We start from the raw sequence: 21,752 nt of genomic DNA, 5'->3' as shown, positions 1-21,752 counted from the left end.
TTCCACTACCTGAGAGAAGATTCAGGAAGGCTGATGTATGGCACACTCCTGACCGAATACCTCTCTTCTACCACTGTAGTGAGGTTGGCCACCTGTACAGAATGTGCCACTATCGCTAGGCAGGACCTCATGGTTTTTTCCGGTGAACACACCTTGCCCTGGAAATGTTGAGCATCCATTTGAAATCGTAAGAGTACTTGTCTACCCATCAAAGCTCCCCACACACCTACCAACAACACCAACCTCTATCAACAGCACCATGGAAGTATCAGTCAACGAGCCCCCGTCCGTGATCAAGCTCCCCAAGATGTCGTTCACAGAGCCCGCATTGAGAAAACTAGAGTCAGTGAGCTTGAGAGGTAAGGCCGCTGCCGACGCGAAAAGAGAAAGACCTCCATCGATGACTGCGAAAGACGATGAGAGACTCAGCAACCAGTGCCGTAAGAGTGATGGTGCTTCTGATTTACTTGTGTTTGTTGACGGTTATGAAGTGAACGCTTTAGTGGATACAGGTGCAGATTACTCAGTAATAAGTAGTGAGCTTGCCAGGAAACTGAAGAAAGTGCTGACTTTTTGGAATGGGCCACAAGTTCGCGCCGCAGGAGGACACTTCATCGACCCGACGGGCAAGTTCACGGCGAGAATAGGAATACACGGCTTGGGCGAACTTGTACCCGACAAACAGCTAAGCGAGTGCCTCACTGCAACGTCCACAGTCTTTTCGCAAGAGTTCTGCACAAGAGTCCATGTCCTGCGCTGATGACATGTTGCTCCGATTGCACATGCCTTGTGAGCCCGTGTTGCCCGATTCACTGCCGCTATCTTTTGCAGGTAGCAGTACACAACTGGACGGACGCAGGAGGTGGCTGGCATGCGTAATTTGAAATCATCTTGTGTTATTGTCCCCCTTCCAAGAGTGCATCGAGAAACAATTTAACCAACATTCCAGCTATTATGAACAGCATTTGCTCACCATAAAGTTTGAAAAATTATCATTGATTCAACCTAGGTAGCCACTCAGATAGCTTGCCCAAATGATGTCTCGTGTGCCAACTACATAGGTTGTAACAGGGTGGCTATAAAATCAAGAGAACAGCGCTGCTGCAATCGGTAGTAAGGCACATTCTTAAAGCCTTATAATAAATTACACGCTTTATGTGGAGCGCTTAAGTGTGTTACTTAATGTGCAGAAGGACGTACTCGGCATGTTTGTACGAAATTGTCAATATTGTTTCAGGGTCCCTTTAGGCATATTGAAAGCAATCCAAAGGTTGCCAAAGATGAACCAGAAGCTGTTGTAAAAGGCTATCGGAGGCATCAGCAGAGAGCAATGTACCGGGGTGCATAAAGGTTCTGAAAGCTGAAGTTTTTATTGTATTTGTGCGTGTGTGTGTGTGTGCGTGCGTGTGTGCATGTGCACATACGTGAGAAAAGTAGGCATAAGGTAGAACAAACAATTCAACACAGGGCAAAGAAGGAACCAGATGGACACATCACTTCATTCCTTCATTCCTGTGGTCCTTTTTCAGTCTTGTGTTGTGCTGTTTGTTTTGATTGCCTTTGTTCCAGTGGGTACCCAAATTAGCAGCCTGATAATGTCAGGAACTCATGACTGATGGTGTAAACATAGCGTATATTGTTGTCTGGTCCTATCCATTCAATGATGTATTAACACAGGCATACAAAGAGTTTATTATAAAACAGGAAGCAGGCAGATTCATTCTGCAACAGCAATATCAAGTCACCACCTTGTGGGTAACAAATTGGTTTATTGAGATAAATTTACAAATACGTACCAATATTGTATATACTTGTGTCCATGCTGTTTGTATATGCTGCGGTCGTAACAGCTGGGACTTGTCGCGTTTCATTCTGTCTCTTGCAGGTGGTAGTTGATCATCTGAAGCAGGACACTCGCATCACAGTCCTGGGCCATGTCCAAAGAGGAGGGAGCCCGTCTGCTTTTGACAGAATCTTGGTGAGTGCCTACAACTGCAGCCTATTTCATAGTGTATGTATTGGGCACAAAGACATCTTGTGGCACTGCCTAACACCATTGCCTGAATGACTTATGTTTGAGCACGTGCTGGAGTGTCATCACACACTTCGCTTTTCATCTTGCTGCTGCAAAGTTTCAGTCTGTTGTAAAAGTTTTATGGAAGAGTGTTTGTTTTTTGTTTTCGTTTTCAGGTTTTAGATGCCACATGAGACTTTGTTGTGTGTTTCTCTATGCGAATATGAGCCGCATTTTGCTGTATGTTCCATCACAGAAAGAAGAAGCTTGGCAGCTTCTACAGGAACTCACCAGTCGCTAAAATCCTGATGGTTAAATTTTTAAAGGGGTCCTGAAGCACCCCCCGGGCTTGGTAAAATAACACAGTCCACAGACAGCATACACTGCTGTAAACATCTCAGCCAAATTATGCAGTCGTGCGCAGTGCATGGAGCTCGAAAGTGGAGCACAGAGTCACCCTTTTCTCAAACACTCTCTTTTCAACAGGAGCCTTCTCCTGTGCACTCTTTTCAGTCTGCTATATTTCATCATATAACAGGTTCACATATGCTGCTGCTATTGGCCAATAGCTGACACCAATCAAGAAGGGTGTTTGGATCAGTGCGCTGTTATGATCGACCTGTGAAATGTGAGAATCGGTCAAACGGGTGTTCCCATGTCAATATAATTGCCCTCTTCTCCAAGATGGTGTCACCCCCCCTCCCTCCGAGCTGACACAAAAGGATGTGCGAAGGGAGGGCAAAAAGAAGATCAGGATCGAGATCGCCGACCACAAGGTCAAGACGGCGCCACCCTGTTCTCCACGAGCTAACACAAAAGGATGGACGACGAAAGCACTAATACTTCCACAGGCTCCCGAAGAATACGTCAGCAACCACAAAGGCCGTGCTGGCCCCCGTGTTGATCAGAACCGCTTGAGACTCAGATAAGAGTCACATCCATGTACCAATGAAGAGAATACAATCTTTTATACTTTTTTTCATCATCACTATGCCCAGCTTCATCGTCGTTTCCCGGTTCCTGTGGTGAAGACCCACCTCAGCCGGGCGAGTTTGTAACAACACTTCTTCCTACTGCTGCTGCGTATATTTATTCACACCGTTTAATAAAAAAATGCTAAAGTAAGTGAAAATCTGCATTTCGAATTTTGATAGGAATTGCATACTCTGTAGCAAAGCAGAGGGATGAGACACCGTAAGCTAGCCGATAGCTAGATCGCCGTAGCCGTAAGCTAGCTAGATCGATAGCCTCTAAGTTGGCGTGTCGTAGGCACCAAAGCAGAAATAGTGGCATCTACGTGAACATCCAAAAAAATTAGAACTGCACGCCATGGTGACATTCAGTAAGCGGAGCCTTGTGGGCATCACACTGCATTTTTGTTGCCTTCACAGTGCAAGGCACTGAAGAAAGATCAAGAGCACCACAAATGGAATAGCAAGTGATCTTTGATTGCCAGTAACTCCACTTTGCTGAACACATTGAAGTACTCTTTTTTTGGCAAAGTATTTGTGAAATAGTCTGTTTTAATGTCAAATGCATTTCTCAACTTCGATAAAGAGTGATTCAGGGCCCCTTTAAGTATGAAGCACAAGAAAGTATTGCATTGGCATTATGAACAGCGTAAATAAATATAATGTGACTGTTCATTAAAAGTCTACGAGAACTTTCTGTGAAATGGTATTCCAGGCCTTCATGCTAAGAAGCATGAACCAGAACCACCTAGCTGGCCTCCACCATTTCAAACACTAACTGTTCAGTTTTTAAGTCAGCGTTGCCCAAACACTTTCTATTCTGTGAACAGCTCTTACACCTTTGCTTGTATCAAGACACCAGACACCACTTGTCGCATTACCACTCTCGAATGCTGTTACCTTTAACGAAAACTTTATGGTTTCTTTCACTCCTAGTAGTGGTTATCAAAAGTGCCTTCGGCTAAGAGTTTTGGAGAATATGTCCTGTATCGTACGAGGTGCAGTTGCTATCCGACATGCTAATGCGCACTCGTTGACATTAACCTGTGTTTTCTCGATGCAGGGCTGCCGAATGGGTGCAGAGGCCGTCCTGGCCCTGTTCGAGGCTAAGCCAGACTCTGAGGCTTGTGTCGTGTCCCTGGATGGCAATCAAGCTGTGCGAGTGCCACTTATGCAGTGTGTCGAGAAGGTAGGTGCCAGCACCATTGTTTCCTGACGCTTTGCTCAGAAGAGAGTCTCTGAAAAGCTTTGCAATGCGGTGCCATAGGGTTAGGGTAAAACAAAATTTAATCAGGCACCTTTTTTTGCTTCTCCTGCAGGACGTGCTAATGATTTCTGGTTGGGGCGCCTTGAATGTGCTAGCCTAATGCATCTGCCTTCCAAAGCATTCAATGTTTGTTATTTACAGCCCATACGTTTAGAAATAAATAAAGTCAAGTTACTATAGATGTGTCGTCTTTGTTCATATTAATTCTGGTGGCAGCTCTACGCATGGTGCAGTGCCACATAAGCTGTGCACCACTTATTCTTTATCTTCAGTAAAAAGGGAGTGAAGAAATTGCAGACCTCTCAAAAATTTCAAAGCATGCATAAAAGGCAGGCAAGATCAGTGCAGAGTGCGGTGAAAGCAGCTCTTTACTGTGAAACACTGACGAGCACTACACGGAACCAACGGGGGCCTATACAGGCCACACATACTCCACTGGGGTAGACCAAGTGCATTTGGTAAGGTGGGGAAGTTGGGTGGAGAGGGGGATGCAAAAATGGCCACCATGGTAAGAGGCGCGGCAGAGTGGCCTTAATTTGCGGAAGATTACCTGCATTACCTCATGCATCAGCAACCAGCAGAGTCAAACTTTGCGTAATGTCTTGCTGTGCAGACTCAAGCTGTTGCCAAGTGCATGGCCAACAAGGAGTGGCAGAAGGCAGTGCAGTTGCGGGGCAGGTAAGTTATAGTGGCCAACGCCATTTTCGTGCCTACCAACTCTGCAGCATTTTAATGCAATAGCATTAAGGGCCCCGTGTCACAGAAAATCCAGTGTCGGTATCTGCAACATTGTCCATTAGATAACCATACAGGCCCTCCACATGGCACATGGGTGTCGCTGAACTAATTGAATTACCCAAAATGCATCAGAAAATTTGTAAGATATGACTTACACACAGCCTACACAGATGATAGCATCAGAGTGTAATTTGAATATACAATAAAACATAATTCTATTATGCAGTTAACTTATAATGACCAATGCCATATTCGTGCCTACCAACTCTGCAGAATTTTAATGCAATAGCATTAAGGGCCCCGTGTCACAGAAAATCCAGTGTCTGTGTCTGCAACATTGTCCATCAGATAAAAATAATCCCAAACCATGCAGGCCCTCCGCATGGCACATGGGTGTTACTGAACTAACTGAATTACCCAAAATGCATAAGAAAATTTGTAAGATACGACTTACACACAGCCTACAGACATGATAGCATCAGGTTGTAATTTGAATATAGTACAAGAAAACATAATTCTGTTATACAGAAACTCGAACACACTCTTTTTTTCCAGCTGCCATTAGGTCTGTCTTAGTAGGAGCAGCGCGCCCCGCTTTGTTTCTTGCAACACCATCCAGATGGTGATCGCCTCCATGCATCCGTGGTAGCAGTGGTGCCTGCCGTAGAGGTGGTGTAAAAAAAATAACCAGAAAGCTCACCCTTATGCATAGCATTCACTGCCATCGTTTCCAGAAAAACATTATGGTTACATAAGCTGCATTTGCTGGGAAGCTTGAGAAACAGTCTGGGATCTTCGGATGCTATCGCATTCCACTCTTAAAGGCAAAGCTTAAGCGTCCTCCAATTTTTTTCAGAAAGTTTACAAATTTTGGCTCATTTTACGAATGTTGCTTCAAGTTTTGCAAAAAGCAATATTGTGAAAAAATATTGCTCACTGGTCACCACACCTCCTCTTGGAACTTGCTTCAAGCAATTTTATGCAAACAAGTTATGCAAAAAATTTTATGCAATGCAATATCGGCAACAGCAATGTCACTTAAAATGTTGCTAATCTATGATCGGTGGGTTGCTTGTAGAAGAAAATGCCTGCTATCTCCTGCTTCCCCCACCTTTTTGGTGTTGTGTCATTGCAATTTTTACTTATAATAATGTTCACAGGCTGGCAGGTACACACTTTAGAGCATCTTGTAGGTTCCAAGATTAACGCTTCCAATATCAAAAGAAGGTAACAAAAGCTTTGTGCACTTTACTGAAAAAAACCTGCTGCAGCGGCTACAGCAGCTATGACGTCCTGCTACTGAGTGTGCTACGCTCGGCCGATAATTTTTCTGTTTTGAAAAGTTTCTCAACTTTGAGGATTTCCGCAGAACTGGTTTGCCATTAGCATGAGATTGCAGATTTGACTCCAGGACATTGCAACTCTATTTGCTGTAGGGGCAATCCAAAAGCACTCGCGCACTATGCTTTGGCTGCACGTTAAAAAGAAGCCCAGATGACTCAAATTAAACCATAGCTTTCCACCACAGTTTTACCTGCCTTAATGGTTCAGTCACTATGGCATTCTGGTACTCAGAACAATGTCAGAAACTTGATTTCTGTAAACATTGAACACATTTCTCAATTAATCAATTGGATGTCAGATTATTCCCACTTCTGTGGTGTATCTTCTATGAAACTCGCTTTGCACCTTACTAACCTCTCTTTGTGCAGGAAAATGCCCTATTTATCACTGTTCCACAAGTTATTTTGTAATTACAGACCTGAAAAATTAACTTTCTAGTGATCCAAGTTATGTGTAATCTTCCATTAATTACCACAGCAAGGTTCGCATTCCTTTTTGGTACACACATTTGTTTTTTTACTCATTAATTCTGAAAGCAGCCAGTGAATAGAACCACTTGCCCACCTCAGTCGTCACCATTCTCATTGCTTCCACATTTGAACCTACCATTGGAGGGTATTGTAGGTACTGCTTATTGGTGCATACTTTATTCTTTAGGATTGAAATAAATAACTCAAGTGATTCAATTTCGACAGGAATTGATGCACAAATGCTTGCATGCTGTGCTTTGGTTGCACAAACAGACACATAGAAGAAGTACAATTAAGCCTCTATATAATGAAGTCAATAAAACTGGCAATTTATTTCATTATATAAAAATGTCATTACATTGAAATTCAACATTTCATGCAAGTAGAGTCACTGATGGACTTTTCTTACAGGGAAGAAGCCACAAAATTTTCAAGATTATCGCACAATTGGGAAAAATCAAATTTGAATGAGGAAAGAATTCATTTTACTGAATTTGAAAGGTGGTGACGAAAGATGTGGTTTCATGCCACGTCGACAATATTTTCACATTGGCGGCATGAAGCAAAGCCATCCGCACTTTCACATCCACTTCGCTCCCACGACTTGTAGTGTCACTTACAGTGGGACGATGCTATCATGAAAAGTGCCCGCAGCAGGGAGCAAATGCTTCATCTGCCTTTCGCTTAAACGAGTCTTTGAAACTCGACATTATGCCTCCAGTACTATAGAGAGAGAGAGAGAGAGAAAATGATGCATAGAAAGGCAGGGAGGTTAACCAGAGGCAGTTCCGGTTGGCTACCCTGCAAGGGGGGAAGGGTGAAGGGGGGATGAAAGGAGAAAGTGAGCGGAAGGGGGAGATAAAAAGAAATAGAGATGAGCTCAACCAAACTGCGTACACTACAGAGCGGTAGGGGGCAGCGTTCTTACTCCAGTACTGAATATGCAGGAAGACAATGCACATGATGCCATGCCATCTCAGCACACCGACTCTTTGCAGAAGCGGCAGATTACCTCTAAAACAGGGCAGGCAGGCTGCATACACGCTTAGTCATGCTGACACCCATGCGAAGCCAAGCAAAACTAAAAAAGGAGATGCACAGCAACCTGCCCCCTCCTCACGCATGCTTGATAGCGGTACTGCGAGCTCACTCCCCTCCCCCATTTCCCTTTGCTCGCACAGGAAGATGGAGCTCATCAAGCCACCATCTTTTTCAGCTCACCGTTTTCGCTCGCACTCAAAGTGTACAGTGTGCAGGGTGTGATAGAATCTTATCGCACTTGGACTTTAGGCAGAACAAGACATTGCTCCGCTTCAGTGCTCGCTTTTGGTCATGTGGCACACGATTTGAGAGGTGCGTTTTGTTTGCAAGCAGCCATGTGTAATTCAACCATTTGACCATCTGCATCTGTGGAAGTCTCCATTTATCATCTTGGTATTCTTCTGCGGCGGCATTGAAATTTCCTTACATTGAAATCATGTTGAAACACGCTTTGTTACATTGAGGTCCTAAATACATAGTGTTCTGTAGACAAGAACTTATATAAAGGTAAATACTTCATTATATCAAGAATTTCATTATACTGAAGTTCGTTATGTCAGGACCTAACTGTATTAAGCTAAGCTCAGCTTTATTTGTAAACAGTGCTTCTACAATAGCGATATCGCCACTCTTTACTAGGAGAAGACTCGATACACCAGAAAAAATGCTAAAATGAAACACTCGTGGTGATGCCATTCCTAAAATTTCCACACGAGCTATCTGTGACATCATGGACGTTGGCTGCACCTGCTATATTGGCTAGTTAACTGTTCATTGGTAAACAAGAACTACGCCGCATTCTAAAGGAGCCAACAACTCAACGTGAGGAGTTTTGAAAGTGTCTCCTGTGCTAAAATTGCCTAAATAACAAAAAAAATATACTTTCATACTTGGCAGTGGCATAGCCAGACATTTCTTTCTTGTGGGGGGGGTCTCTCAGCTGACAAGTACCACTTCTCCAACACCTTCACCTTTCTCTAAAAAACAAACTCCTAGCACTCCCTGGACATGAATGCTTTAACGAGGATGCACATTATTGCATTGCCGAAACACACACTAATGACAAATGACACTAATGACAAACTAATGACACACACTTCTGACAAATGTTTTCGTTGCTGAGGCGTGCAGCCACTTCACATCAAATTATGCTATCATCCTTATGCTGTTCTTAAAAGTGATGAGATTAAAAAACTAGCATTTTGTTTACGAATTTATGCACTTATATATATAATGTAGGTCAATGACCTAGCTGCTGGATGACTTGAAAAAAACGAACAGTGCTAGAAACGGGGCCAAACAAAAACAAGACAGCACACTGTCCTGCGTCTTCTTGTTTGCAGGCCAGACTTGTTGCAGCCCAGGTAACAGTAGAGATCTGTTGTTTTCCAGCCAGATCTTCTAGTGAGTGTTATGGCCACGGCTACTAGTTTGCAGGTCTCCTATCTCTCAATCCCACTTTTGGCATTGTAGGCATGCTATCTTATTCTAGATTTAAGGATACGGGAATGATGCTTTACACTAGAACTTCGGATAGTATCATATGATGCACATTTCACTCACTTTCGATTACCTGCTGTCCGACTTTTTTGTATAGAGACGTTTGGAAGTAACTTGCAATAATAGTGTTGTAGTCTTCACGCAACGCATATTGTTATTTGATAACACTCGGAAACGAGGCGGATGGTCCACAGCACGGCTGCTCCCTGGTTGAAGCTTTTGTGAAAGTTACGGCGTCTGTAGTTCACAGTAAAATAAGGGCCAGTAGCTCCGAGAGATTTGAAAGCATCATGTCTCCAGACAGTTGCAGAGACGTTTGGTTAGAATAGACTCTCCGCAGCAAGCAGCACATGTTACGATGGGGTAGGTGAGCCTAAGCCAGGCGACTGGCCATGGCCGTCTGGTGTTGAAAGATCAGACAGGGACAAGAGGTTCTCTTTATGTCCGTAATCATCTGCCAGCTTTGTTCTTGACGCCTTTTATGTGCAACCCCTCCTTGTATCCATTGCCACACTCCCCTTCTTAAGATTTTTTTCCGTTAGTCAGTCACACTCTTCAACATCCACCGGGTTGTTGAACAGCGCAGTGGCTCTTAACAGTCCTATATTTATGTTTCTGTGTGGACTTTGAGGCCATTCGCTTACTTTCCCACCTGTTTGTTGTGGCAGTTTCTTAGGTTCCCTGACCCAGCACCCCGCCCCTCGTCCTTGATATCTTTTGCCATGTGCAACTCAGCGTTCTGGAGGTCTTCCTTTCTTGTCCTGTTTTTTTTTTTTTTGCCATGTTTTCATTTTTACCAGCGGTACAAAACTAGCCTAACAGCAAGCACTTCTCAAGTTTATTAATATAATGGAAGTCAGAGACAAGAGAAAGAGAAAGAAGAAAGAAAGGGGGGGTGCTTATTATTCGTCTCCTGGACAAGCAAGTCGCATTATTTTCGGAATGCTTTTCTTCCATGCAGCGTGGTCGATGATTCGGTCAAGTACCAGAAATAAGAAGCTCTTCGACAACACGAAGGCCTGGTTGGGAGCAACAAAGCCCTCAAGTTTTATGCACATGCTCGCCCATATCTATCTGTGTGTGGAATGTTTAACATTGATCCCCTCTCAGCAGTTATGGTTAACACAGTCTGGATGAGGTAGAGGCACACCGTGGGGCCACAATATTTTGTGCGTAGGAGAGGATATCTCCCACCATGACACCCCCTCCCCCCTCCTCCTTCGTACCGCCACTATAGCCCTCACCTTGCTTTCACGTTCAAGCTTACTCTTTCATCCATGTCGCTCTTTTGGAGCCCACTTCCCGAAACTTTCTGTTCTTCAGGAAAGGGGGAAGGCAATTCATCAGAAAATTTCGGGGAAGGGGGGGGGGGTTGACTCCCCCGACCCCTGGCTATGCCAATGAAATTCGGGATGCCACATTTATGTAACAACATTGTGATTTTGATGCAAAGTTCAAGGGATGAAAACTTAGCCTTCATTTTTTTTTCTATTTGTAAAGCATGTTTTCTTTTTTTGCCAAATGTAGGAAAACTTATTTTTAAATATATACTTGACTATCATACTCTGGTTTGGCATTGGTTTTTAGGGTTCCTGTAAAGAATGACAGGTGTTTAAAGTTCATACAAAGTCCTGCACTACTCTCATGGTCCCCCTTGTTGCTTAAATATTTTGAACCCAATCAATCAGTCAGTCAATAAATAAATAAGTAAGTGATTTGGTGCATACTATTATGTCATGATCACACAACACTTGTGTGTATAACATGCTTCTTTCAGGAGCTTTGAGCGGAATGTTCAGACATATCGCATGCTGACAAGGCTGAATCCCCCAAAGTCTGCCATGGAGAAGCCTATCTCGGTAGGTTGTCTTTCTCAGATCTTCCATGTTGCTTGAGCAATCTGTACGTAGATGTGTCAGTTGACAGCTAAAAAAAATCCTTTTGACTTCAATGCATACTGGGATTAGGCGCCAAAAATGGTGAGTGAAATATAATGCAGCATGTTACCTGTGCATTATCGTTGTAACTTTTTTTATCTATTAAAGTTCCATCCCTGCATCAAATGGTGACCCTCTCCCTGCTGCACGCTGTGTTGAAAACTTAGTGCAGTTTCAGTATAGAGATTGTTGCTGGCACGTATGTTTCTTCCTTGGCTCTTCTATCTGTAATGTCGCCAGATGATAGAAAGCATGAGAATGAATAAACAAATGTGCAAGGAGGTCTGTGGAATGTCAGAAAAGACATCAGTGGCTCACAGCATGTGAACCAAAGTCACTCTGTGTCCCAGTAGTTCATGGGCTTGTTCCAGGGAACTTTGAAGTTTTCAAAGTGTTATTATTAGGTTGCGCATGCATCCAGATCAGTGCATGTTCTCCTGCCCCACATTTCGCTTCTATTATGGAACAATGGGCATCGTGACTTTTTAATTTATGTGCTTATTTCTTTTTTCACTACTAGAAAATGCTTTGACAGCACAGATCGAAAACAAGAGCATAGAAATTTTTACCCCACAAACTGACTTCATTGTGCACTGTCTGCATATATCTGGGCCCTATGGTCAGCTAGCCCATTCTTCTTTTTTTTTTTTTCTTTGACATCTTCGTATTGTGTACACCTATGTGCCCAAAGCAAGAGCGGTTTACAGGAAGATGGCCGGAGGCTTGATGAGCAGTAGTTGCTCTAGGATTGTTGCTGAAACCAACTTTTCGACAAAAGGATGTCTTCTTAGGGCAGAAACTACTTTCCTTGGCACTGTCTTTATGTATGCGTAGCTCACTCTTCCCCAGCCTCAGTGGGGAAAGAGGAGAATAAGCTGGTGTAGGCATCAAGGAGAAGTTAAATTATTCAAAATGAAAAGGGTTGGGGGAGAAAAAGAGAAAAGGTGCGGGGGCTGCATTTCGTTACAAAGAGGCAGGAGGTAGGGGAACTATTGCTGGCTTAGTAGCAGGGCTGAGAAAATTGGAAAGAGATCCAGACATGCAAGCAGCACTGACAATACGACGAGCCCATCTTTATGCAAAATGGAAAATGAGATATGCTGTTTGAACATGTGAAAAAAGAAAACTAATAAAGATGAAGGTAGAGAAAGCAAAAATTAGTAGAAGAAACAAAGTTTTAGTAAGATGTCTTCAGTTATGTTTAAACATACGAATACATTTGACTTCTATTGATTTGATCCTAACGGGACTGACAAAATTGATCAAATTATCTGGCGAGTCTAATTAAACAAAATGCATAAAACTCAAAACACAGCACCAATTCATTTGGCAGTATTTTCCAGAATCTAACTAACACACCCCTGAATCAAATGCGTGCCTATTTTCCATGTTTCTATAGTAGGAAGCTAATGTAGAAATGCGTGCCTATTTTCCATGTTTCTATAGTAGGAAGCTAATGTAGAAATTACATTAAAGCTCCTGAACAATGTAGAAGTCTGGCATGCATCTGATTATTCTTCTGGAAAATTATGTGTTGCATAATGGCAACCAGCTTCCGAACATTAGTTTTTCCGTACAGTTTTTCAAGTCAGCATCACCATTTTAGTCAGCATTCTACATTTATGTTATGCGCTAAAACATACAAACGCTGCAAAAAGGCAGTTTTGGTTTTGCATCTGATTGACCTGCATTGGCAATTTGGGGCCCATTCTTCCTGAAAGAATGAAAAATAAAAAGGCTGTGATTGTAAACACCGTAATCAGGCATAGTAAGCTGCGGTTATTGCTTGAAAATCTTTCTACAGCAGGCTGAAAATAGGTGTTCTTGACGGGAGAGGACGTGCGTTCAGTGCATTTACTGTCCCCCAAGTCCCACGAAGACACACTGCCACTAAAGGGGCCACTGTTGTTGTCACCATAGGGGTCAAGGGTCTTCCTGTTGACTGGCCAAGTTTGAATCATCCGGCAAAAGCCAATTTCAGGATGGAAATAATGAAAGTTAGGGCCCATAGAAATGCATGGGTGCTTGCCTGGACCTTCAGTCGGGATCAAGTTAATCAAAAGATTGAATTAATCGGAGGCAAATCATCGGAAGTCTACTGTACAGATCTTTTCGAGAGCTAGTGCTTTTCAAAATCTAAAATTAATACCTGTTGGTTGCAGTGCATTAAACTTGTAAAGGAGATAAGATTCTCTGTGTTCTCTGTCTCTGGACAAACTAAGGTGTGACTGTGGGATATGAAGTTTAAGTTTGTCGAAATTGTGACCTGGCAGGTTACAACTCTGTGTGACTGCTTTCGGAAGTGTCTTAGTTGTATCTATGTGATGTCTGTTTAATCTAACCTTCATTTGTTGTCCTGTTTTGTGGATCTATTGTTTGTGATAGAATGAACATTCCAGCAAATAAATGAATTTAGAACTTGTGCCAGTAAAACTGGATTTAATTTTGTGCACACAGTCACTTGCATTGCTCCTAATTTTAATATAATTTTGAAGATGTCTGCAGGTGATACATCTAGGGTGCAAACAGGCTGTTATGGTGACGGTAAATTGAGGGCTTACTTTTGCGTTAACTAGCATGTCAAGTTTTTATTGTGGAAATGTGTGACCCTCGGTACCTCCAGGAACCCTATTATAAGGCACTCATTGCTTGATAATATTAGATAGTATTGATGTAAAATATTACTTATGCTTGGGAGTGCCTTTGGAATACTTTATTAAAAAGGCTAGTGGCAGCTTGGAGTGTGTTTTAGGCTACTTTCTAGCTAATGTTGATCTCGCCTATGAAGACACCTATGAAGGCATTCTCAACCTTGACTGGTACAGATAATTATCACGACAAAAGAATGTAGGATGCAGCTGTGTTGAAAATATCCCTGAGTCTCGATAAACAACATGCTGAAATTGCTTTAAAGAAAGCAGATGTATCTTTCAATTAAAAAAAGAAAGGAACTAGTAGCCTTCTCATATAGAGTAAAAATGTGAGTGAATGTTGTTTCTTTTAATTATACTGTGTTAGTGGTTTTGTGTAGTGTTTTGGTACAGCTTTCACCCTTCTCAGTGATACTTGTTCTCTTTTTATTGCTATTACCACGCAGTAACTTGATTAAGGGCCATTTTTTCTTCTACTCTGCAGCTTGTTGAGCTTGGTAGAGTTGCCAAGTCAAAACAAAGAGCCTAGGATTCTCTGTTACATGGCAGTTCACTTAGAACTCATCTCATTGCTTTTGTTGTCATGCTGTCATTTATACATTTATGTTTCAGCAGGCTTAGTAATGTGTACAAAACAGTCTGATTAATGGGTTCTTTCTGCAACTGAATCCCGATGCAGTAAAACATTGTAGTAGATAGGATTTGGTCTGAACTGAGTTCTCACTATACTGGGACATTTATTTTAGGCCGAGTCATCACAGCACCTTACTTGAGCCAAATAAGATCGCCTCACCTGAGGGAAAAAGGAACAAATGACATGAATGCAAAAGTCGTCAACAGTGGTTGAAGAAAGAATGTCGCTGGAGCCAAGGTTATGATGACAAGGCAGCAACTGCTTTCCTTAGCAGCATTTCTGCCTTGATGAAGAAGAGTCCACCTGTCGGAACCTTGGCGCCAGCGACTTTCCTTGTTCAAACACTGCTAGTAACTTCAGACCTTTATCTTGAACTTCTGTCTTGTTGGGTGAATGTAAAAGCACCTGTAAGCCAACTCACATCTCAGTTTACGTTGACACAGCAAAGAGAATGTGTAAACCAAGTACTTAAAGGTTATTGATGGCAGCTTGCAGGAGTCTGCACCATGCTTGTTCTGAATGCTTGCGTAACACAGCACACACTGTGCAATCAGAAGCACCTGCCTACATTTCCTTGCAATCCGTTAGTAATGAAACTACAAAAGCACTCTGTGCTGCTCATGGTGGGCATTCTTTTGCAGGTGTTGACCAAGCACCCGGTGACAGTCAAGCCAAATTAAAGAACTCCTTCCTGTTCGAGAGCTCTGGCTTAGCTCTGGCTCGCTGCTACCTTGCCAATGGTAGCAGCGAGGCATACCAGCTACAAGATAAAAATAACATTTGCTAAGCAGACGCTGCTATGCATGGAGGCATGTTCGTGGCTAGTGCCGTGAGCCTGGCTGTTGTTTTGTAGACCACTTTAGCTGGGCACATGTGCATTGCTGCCACAAAGTAACATTGCCGACACCACTGATGTTTATTGGGAGAGGTGTGTCTGGTCTGGCTATTGACCACACTTTATTTATTTACTTATTTATTTATTTATTTATTTATTTATTTATTTATTTATTTATTTATTTATTTATTCGGTATACGTACATTGCCTGCATGGCATTGTATGGGGGTTAAAATACAGGGTGTCATATGGAAAAATATTCAGCAACCTCAAAAGAATACATCAGTAAATGCAACATTGTTTAAGCCCTGAAATTCGCAAAAGCGGAAGAAAAACTAATAAAGTACCAAACAAAGTAATTAACGAAGTAACTAACAAAAAAACAAGCGTATGTGCAGAGCTGAATAACAGAACATTAAAAGAATATGGCTCTCAATAACATTTTCAATACTAGATGCTGCCATCACTTCATTAAGGAGCTCATTCCAATTGTTAATCGTGTTAGGAAAAAATGAATACTTAAACACATTGGTATGACACTGATAAGGTCTAATTTTGTTAGCGTGGTCTCTCCTAGATCAAACCTAATGCAGCTCCTTAAAATGAACAGTGTTTTGTCAATACCAGTTTTACTGTTGTATATATTGTAAAGGAATTTCAATCTTAGGATTTTCCTGCGTGAAGAGAGTTTTCCAACCCAACCCTTCCCATATTCCGGATCATCTGATAGTAAAATTAAAATTTCCTGTTACGAAGCGTGCTGCTTGCTTCTGGACGCATTCTATTTTATCTGTGAGGTTTTTAGTGCATGGATCCCAGGCAACGCATGCATATTCTAGAATAGGCCTGACGTTTGTTAAATACAAGGTTGCCTTCAGTGATGAAGGAGAATGCTTAAAAATTTGTCAGAAAAAGTGAAGAAGACGGTAAGCTTTCACGTTAATTGAGTTAACGCGATTAGTCCAGTCAAGCGTTTCAGAAAACATAACTCCGAGGTATTTAACATGCTCAGTGGTTCTGAGTGAAATATTATTTACGCAATGGGAACTGGGGATTTTTTTTTATTTTCTTTGTAAACTGATCATGGTAGCATTTACCGGTATTCTCATCTCATCTGCCACCGGTTGCACCAGATCTTTTCAAGGTCGTCCTGCAAGACAGACATATTGTCATGGCATTTCACTGTACGATACATGACACAGTCATCGGCATACAGTCTAATGGTTGACTTAAGGCCTACTACTAAATCATTAATATAAACAAGGAACAAAAGTGGCCCAAGCACAGAGCCCTGAGACACTTCCAGTAGCTTGTGCATTGGAGCCGATGTCACCCCATTAAGAAATTGCTGTTTGCGCAGGTGTAAATAATCCTTTATCCAGCCGAGAATATGTTCAGGAATGCCTAGGAATGATAATTTTAAGCAAAGCAGATTGTGCGGGACGACATCAAATGCTTTCCGCAGATCAAGAAAGAGTGCATCGGTTTGTTTTCCTGTTTTCCTAGTTTCTTTGCCATAAAAAGCATTCATTTGGAGCCAGTGATTTGCTTACCATCGGTGAAGTTTTGCTTCCTGTGGAACAACAATGCAAGAATTCCATTGTACCCCTTTCTATACCTTTTGCGTGCTCATTGCTTTCCTTTTTGTTTCTTTATTTTGACACCATTTCTAGGACGGCTATCGGATGGGGGTGATGCACGTTGGCGCTCCGTGCTGTGGCATGAATGCAGCTGTCCGGTCATTCGTCCGGAACTGCTTGACCCGTGGAGATATTGTTTATGGAATCCACGATGGTATTGAAGGCCTTGTTGAGGGCAACGTGAGTGGTATTTAAGTTCTATAATGAGGTATTTTGCATGTCTTGAGAACACACAGGAGTTACACATTGTCAGTGCTCAAGGGCACACACATACAAGGGGCATTCATAAAAGTTTGTATTATCGGTACCATAAATTTGGAATGGGCACTACTTAATAGGCCTCAAAATGAGTGCATGGCTCTCTAATTCTAACGGGATGCAAAAAGTGTGTTCTGCACACTACCGCGAGACACGGCTAGGGCATCAAAAGAAAAATTTTTCTTTGTGTCCCTCAACAGATCCAGCCCATGGCTTGGAATGACGTCGGCGGCTGGGTTGGCCAAGGCGGCGCCTTCCTTGGAACAAAGCGGTGGGCACATATTCTGTTTTTTGGTTTGTTTGCTGGTGCATAACATCTTAAGCTAATCTCAAGCTAGCACGTATGAGTGCACCAGCATGTGTTTTGAAGCTGGTTAAAATTAAAGCTGAATCAGAATTTTGAAACAATGTACGGTTGGCGCAAAATGCATTCTGTAACGCTGGTACAAGCAGTACCCCAACCAGGCATCTTGCTTTTCAGGCATGCACTGCTTGGGGAGAGGTTTCGCATGAACCACTATGCTTGCTTTTCAAGAAGCATAACGAACATAATGAACACAACAGCACAAAACACCGCCACATGAAATATGAAAAATAAGGAAAAGAATGCTAAAGAGTGCTAACATGTAAGCAGGTGGTGCCAGTATGACATGTTTGTTTATTTCCTCCCGTCACCTCAACATTTTACAAAGCCTGCAGCTCTCTTCGAGTAACCCAGCTCAAGGACCAGAATTGGGCTACCTGCCATAGGCAGTTTGAAAATTCGGGGTAGTCTAAATAAATAAAGCACCTGGTATAAATGGCAGCCAAGGAAAGCAGTTTTTGCCTTGGTGAAGACAAATCTCCTTGTTTAAATGATTGGCTCCTGCTTGAGCTTTTCTTGCTCGCTCGCTGTTTTATCACTGGGCACTGTAATGTAATGCATGTGCCTTTTCACGTTTTCCTCGTTTCTGTAGGACACTTCCAGGGGAAGTAATGGAGCAAGTGGTGGCCAAGCTAAAGGAGTTCAGGATTCAAGCGCTGCTCATCATCGGTGGCTTCGAGGTAAGTGACCTTTTTTTTGTGTGTGGGTGCGTGCACCAACTACTGCAGTGTGCTGGCATGGATTTTACCATACAGGCTGGGTTTCGGTAGCATCTACACTGTCAACTCCAAATGAAAAGTTTCAGCTTTTAACTTGAAGGTTATTTCGCCGCCAGATAACATACCTATTGGGGGCGAGGGCTTACGGAGTCGCCGTCTGTCGGTATCGCCTCGCTTGCGTGAGGGATAATGTAGTGTGCTCCTCATAGGTTCGGTCGTCGGCGCTTAATGAAAACACCACGCGGGAGCCCTCCGGGAGATTTCTGTAAGTATTCTCGAAACGAGCAAAGTTTCTTACTGTCAAAATAATCTTGCGCAACCAGAATGTGCAGAATGGTTTGCAGACTCCCTCTTTGCCGAATACGTACAGTGAACACCCACTGCACGGGGTCGCCACGATGGAGTACCCCGAACTGCTGGATTCTTGCATGAAAGGTCGGCACTCGATGAGAGCAAACCATGCAAAATATGTTCTTATAGTGGGCTGTCTGTATAACCAAATGGGGCATAAAGAAGAAAGCCCCAATGCAGCAATGGCACGGGTTCACAGCGACCGACCACGCATCTACATGCATGTTCGCGCACACTGATTGACTTCGTGCCATGAGCTTTAGGCCGCAGCATATGAGCATTTGACCGTACACAAGCAACCATTGTTACATGGACCATCAGAGCTGTTCAAAAATCATAACTAAGGACTTCAACGTCTACGGTGACTTGTGATGTGCCGTCGCAATGATTCAATCTTTTTTTCTTCTAAATTCTTGGACATTTTAATATCATTTCTGTAGTTGCATTGCACTGTATGTTTATTGGTCTTCTCATCAAGCAATTTCCCACTGCTTATTTTTCTTAATCCAGTACATTCCTTGTTTCGTGCTGACACAAACATGAGCATATGCCATGCCTTTTTTTAATGTGCTTCTTAGTGTTCCCTTTCCTTTCCAGTGAACTTGCCAGTGTCTAGCATCAGTAAGTTCATAGACCAAATCATCATGAGATTAGCTGGGCAGTACGTGCGGGCGAAAGTCTCAGGCAACGCTTTCTGCTACCCACTGCAAACATCGCAGCCCCATCATAGCAGAAATCTTCTTTGCGGAAGTGCTTACTGCACACCCGAGTTGTAGCCGATGGCTGCTTGCCGATTCTAAGTTTCACGATTCAAGCTTCTCGTAGCTTCTTGTCCTGTGTGTACATGTGAAGGCTGACACCGGGCTCCATTCTATACGTCCTGCACTGCGGCAGCGAGTAGTAGCCTACCATGGCTGGACGCCTTAAAAGGCAGCCACTACCTATTATAGTGCTGGGGTAGTTAAGCAGACATCCAAAGTGGGAGAAACCTCCCCACCTAATCAGAACCACAGTGCAGGTGGGACTTTAAACTTTCGTTTTCAGCTCGCTTCAGCTCTTCCGAAGCAGAAGACACGCCCACTGTATCTACGTGATCCCTCAGACCATGTCACGCCGATGGTGGTGCTAGCTTTTCCAGTGGCGGAGCTTGCCCCCAATAATGGGGGTGAACAGACAAAATGCTGCTAGTTGAGCTTGATTGGGTCTGTGTCCCCTAATGGCAATTGGCAACACCTGCCAAACATTATATACATACCCAGCATATACATACGTGAACACATATTTACAACACACACAAGCTATGAATGCAATGTGCGTACAAAATATATGTATTCACACAATCTATAGGTTGAATAACATTACCTTAAAAAAATATTTTCCCAGGCCTTTACCTCTGTGTGTGACACAGAGTTTAAGCTGCTTCACTTTCACTTAAATTTCGTAGCAAGGTCACATTTTATGGTCTGGATTGTTCACTATAATGCTTGGCATTATTATTTGCGCTGTTTGTCTGTAAAAAAAAATGTATGCATGCGTTCACCTTCATCTGTGCCCCTCCCCATAAGTTGTGGCCAAGAAATGGCTGCCATGATGTCTATGGTTGCTTTTGATGCCTGCATTACAGCAAAGCAGGGCATTCGAGATTGGTTTCCATTACTCTGATGGAGCTTGTCGGGTGTGATGTCGACACCACGAAGGATACAGACAATAGCAACTGCACAGTTTTTTTCTTTACAAACCAGACAAGTAACCATGCCAAGTATTATATTAAACAATCCAGGCCATAAACATGAAATATTGATGCAAAGTTTAAGCAGTACAGTAGTAAGCACATCCTTTTAAAAATATGTTGTGCTTGCTGCTGCACACATACACAAACTTGATGAAGATAGGAAAAGCCGTGTGACTAAGTGCTAGTGCTAGTTGCTTATTCTCGCTATTTATGCTTTTTTCGTCATTTTCATTGAACAGGTGATAGTATATGCGTCGTGTGTGTCTAGGGTCTCAGTTCGTCAAATCCTTGTTCACAGCCCTGCTTCGCAGCACAGTGTTCCACCATTTAGAGAACCAACTGGCCTACAATGCATCTTTTTCAAAAATTTTGATGGTAGAAATTGAGGTCACCGTAGATAAAGTGTAGTGAAAAATTCAGCTAGTTGGCATATCTGCTCATCTTCTAATGTGCTGAGCACTACTGGTGAACCACCGAAATATGGATGGACACACCAGTGAAGAATGACGGAGTGGAAACTCCCTCTCTATTGTAGCTGACATGCTGCCCTCATGTTTTTAACCAAGTATTAAGGGGCACATTTGTTAATATTGCAGTTAATTTCCTTTCCCTTTGTCCTCTGGTAGTTTCAACGCTAGTCAAGGAGAGAAGGTGTTGAAGGTCCGAAGTCGGCGCCCCTCGATGATTCGAGTGCACGGTGGCAGCGCGAAGGAAGAGCCGTTGTCCGACGAAGTGACGTTTTATTCAAACGCCGAGGCCTCTGTCCGAGTCCAAGCCCGAAGCTCCGCGCTCCCTTCACACAACCAAACAAGACTTTTTAAGCCTTCAGTTGTACAAAGGATTCGCAAACCAGCCAATCACACATGCGAGTTCACATCATTGTAACCAATAGCACAACCACCTTCGTGCCGCACACGGCATTGGTGGAAACAGTGGCACTCTTTAGAACACGCCAGGGGATAGGATTTCTCAAAGACACGTGCCACCTCCCTCTCCCCTACGTTGGGCTGCGAGTATCGGCCCCTGATGTCTTCCCTCTTTTCACCTGCAAACGGCCGCCATGCAAGCTGCCGAGAATGTTCCGTGAAATCGCGGATTATTGACTGCATATCCGCCGGACAGCGGGCTACCCGCCCAGTACTGAGAAATCTGTCTCCCGTGCAGCTGTGTGCCGGTTCGCTTGAAATACAAACACCATAATTGGGACCCGATGGCAATCGCACACAAAGGCATTCATCGGCCAGCCGGCTAAGTGGTTTAAAGCTACCGTCATCTTCACGGGCATT

General features: G+C 43.1%; 1 protein-coding gene across 4 annotated transcripts in view; it reads left to right on the top strand.

Moving 5' to 3' along the window:
- Positions 1 to 21,752, top strand: part of Pfk (ATP-dependent 6-phosphofructokinase) — a 139,268-nt gene that overhangs the window by 40,275 nt on the left and 77,241 nt on the right. For all 4 annotated transcript variants that reach the window (XM_075690230.1, XM_075690232.1, XM_075690234.1 and 1 more), the window contains exons 8-14: positions 1,886 to 1,978; positions 4,049 to 4,174; positions 4,866 to 4,930; positions 11,123 to 11,204; positions 17,076 to 17,222; positions 17,501 to 17,571; positions 18,257 to 18,344. In XM_075690230.1, coding sequence (XP_075546345.1) covers positions 1,886 to 1,978; positions 4,049 to 4,174; positions 4,866 to 4,930; positions 11,123 to 11,204; positions 17,076 to 17,222; positions 17,501 to 17,571; positions 18,257 to 18,344 — 672 coding nt within the window. The remainder of the gene's footprint in view (positions 1 to 1,885; positions 1,979 to 4,048; positions 4,175 to 4,865; positions 4,931 to 11,122; positions 11,205 to 17,075; positions 17,223 to 17,500; positions 17,572 to 18,256; positions 18,345 to 21,752) is intronic.

The sequence above is a fragment of the Dermacentor variabilis genome, chromosome 4 (assembly GCF_050947875.1).
Source record: "Dermacentor variabilis isolate Ectoservices chromosome 4, ASM5094787v1, whole genome shotgun sequence".
Classification (NCBI taxonomy): domain Eukaryota; kingdom Metazoa; phylum Arthropoda; class Arachnida; order Ixodida; family Ixodidae; genus Dermacentor; species Dermacentor variabilis.
The sequence above is the reverse complement of the archived record's forward strand: the minus strand, read 5'-3'. Positions and strand labels throughout refer to the sequence as shown.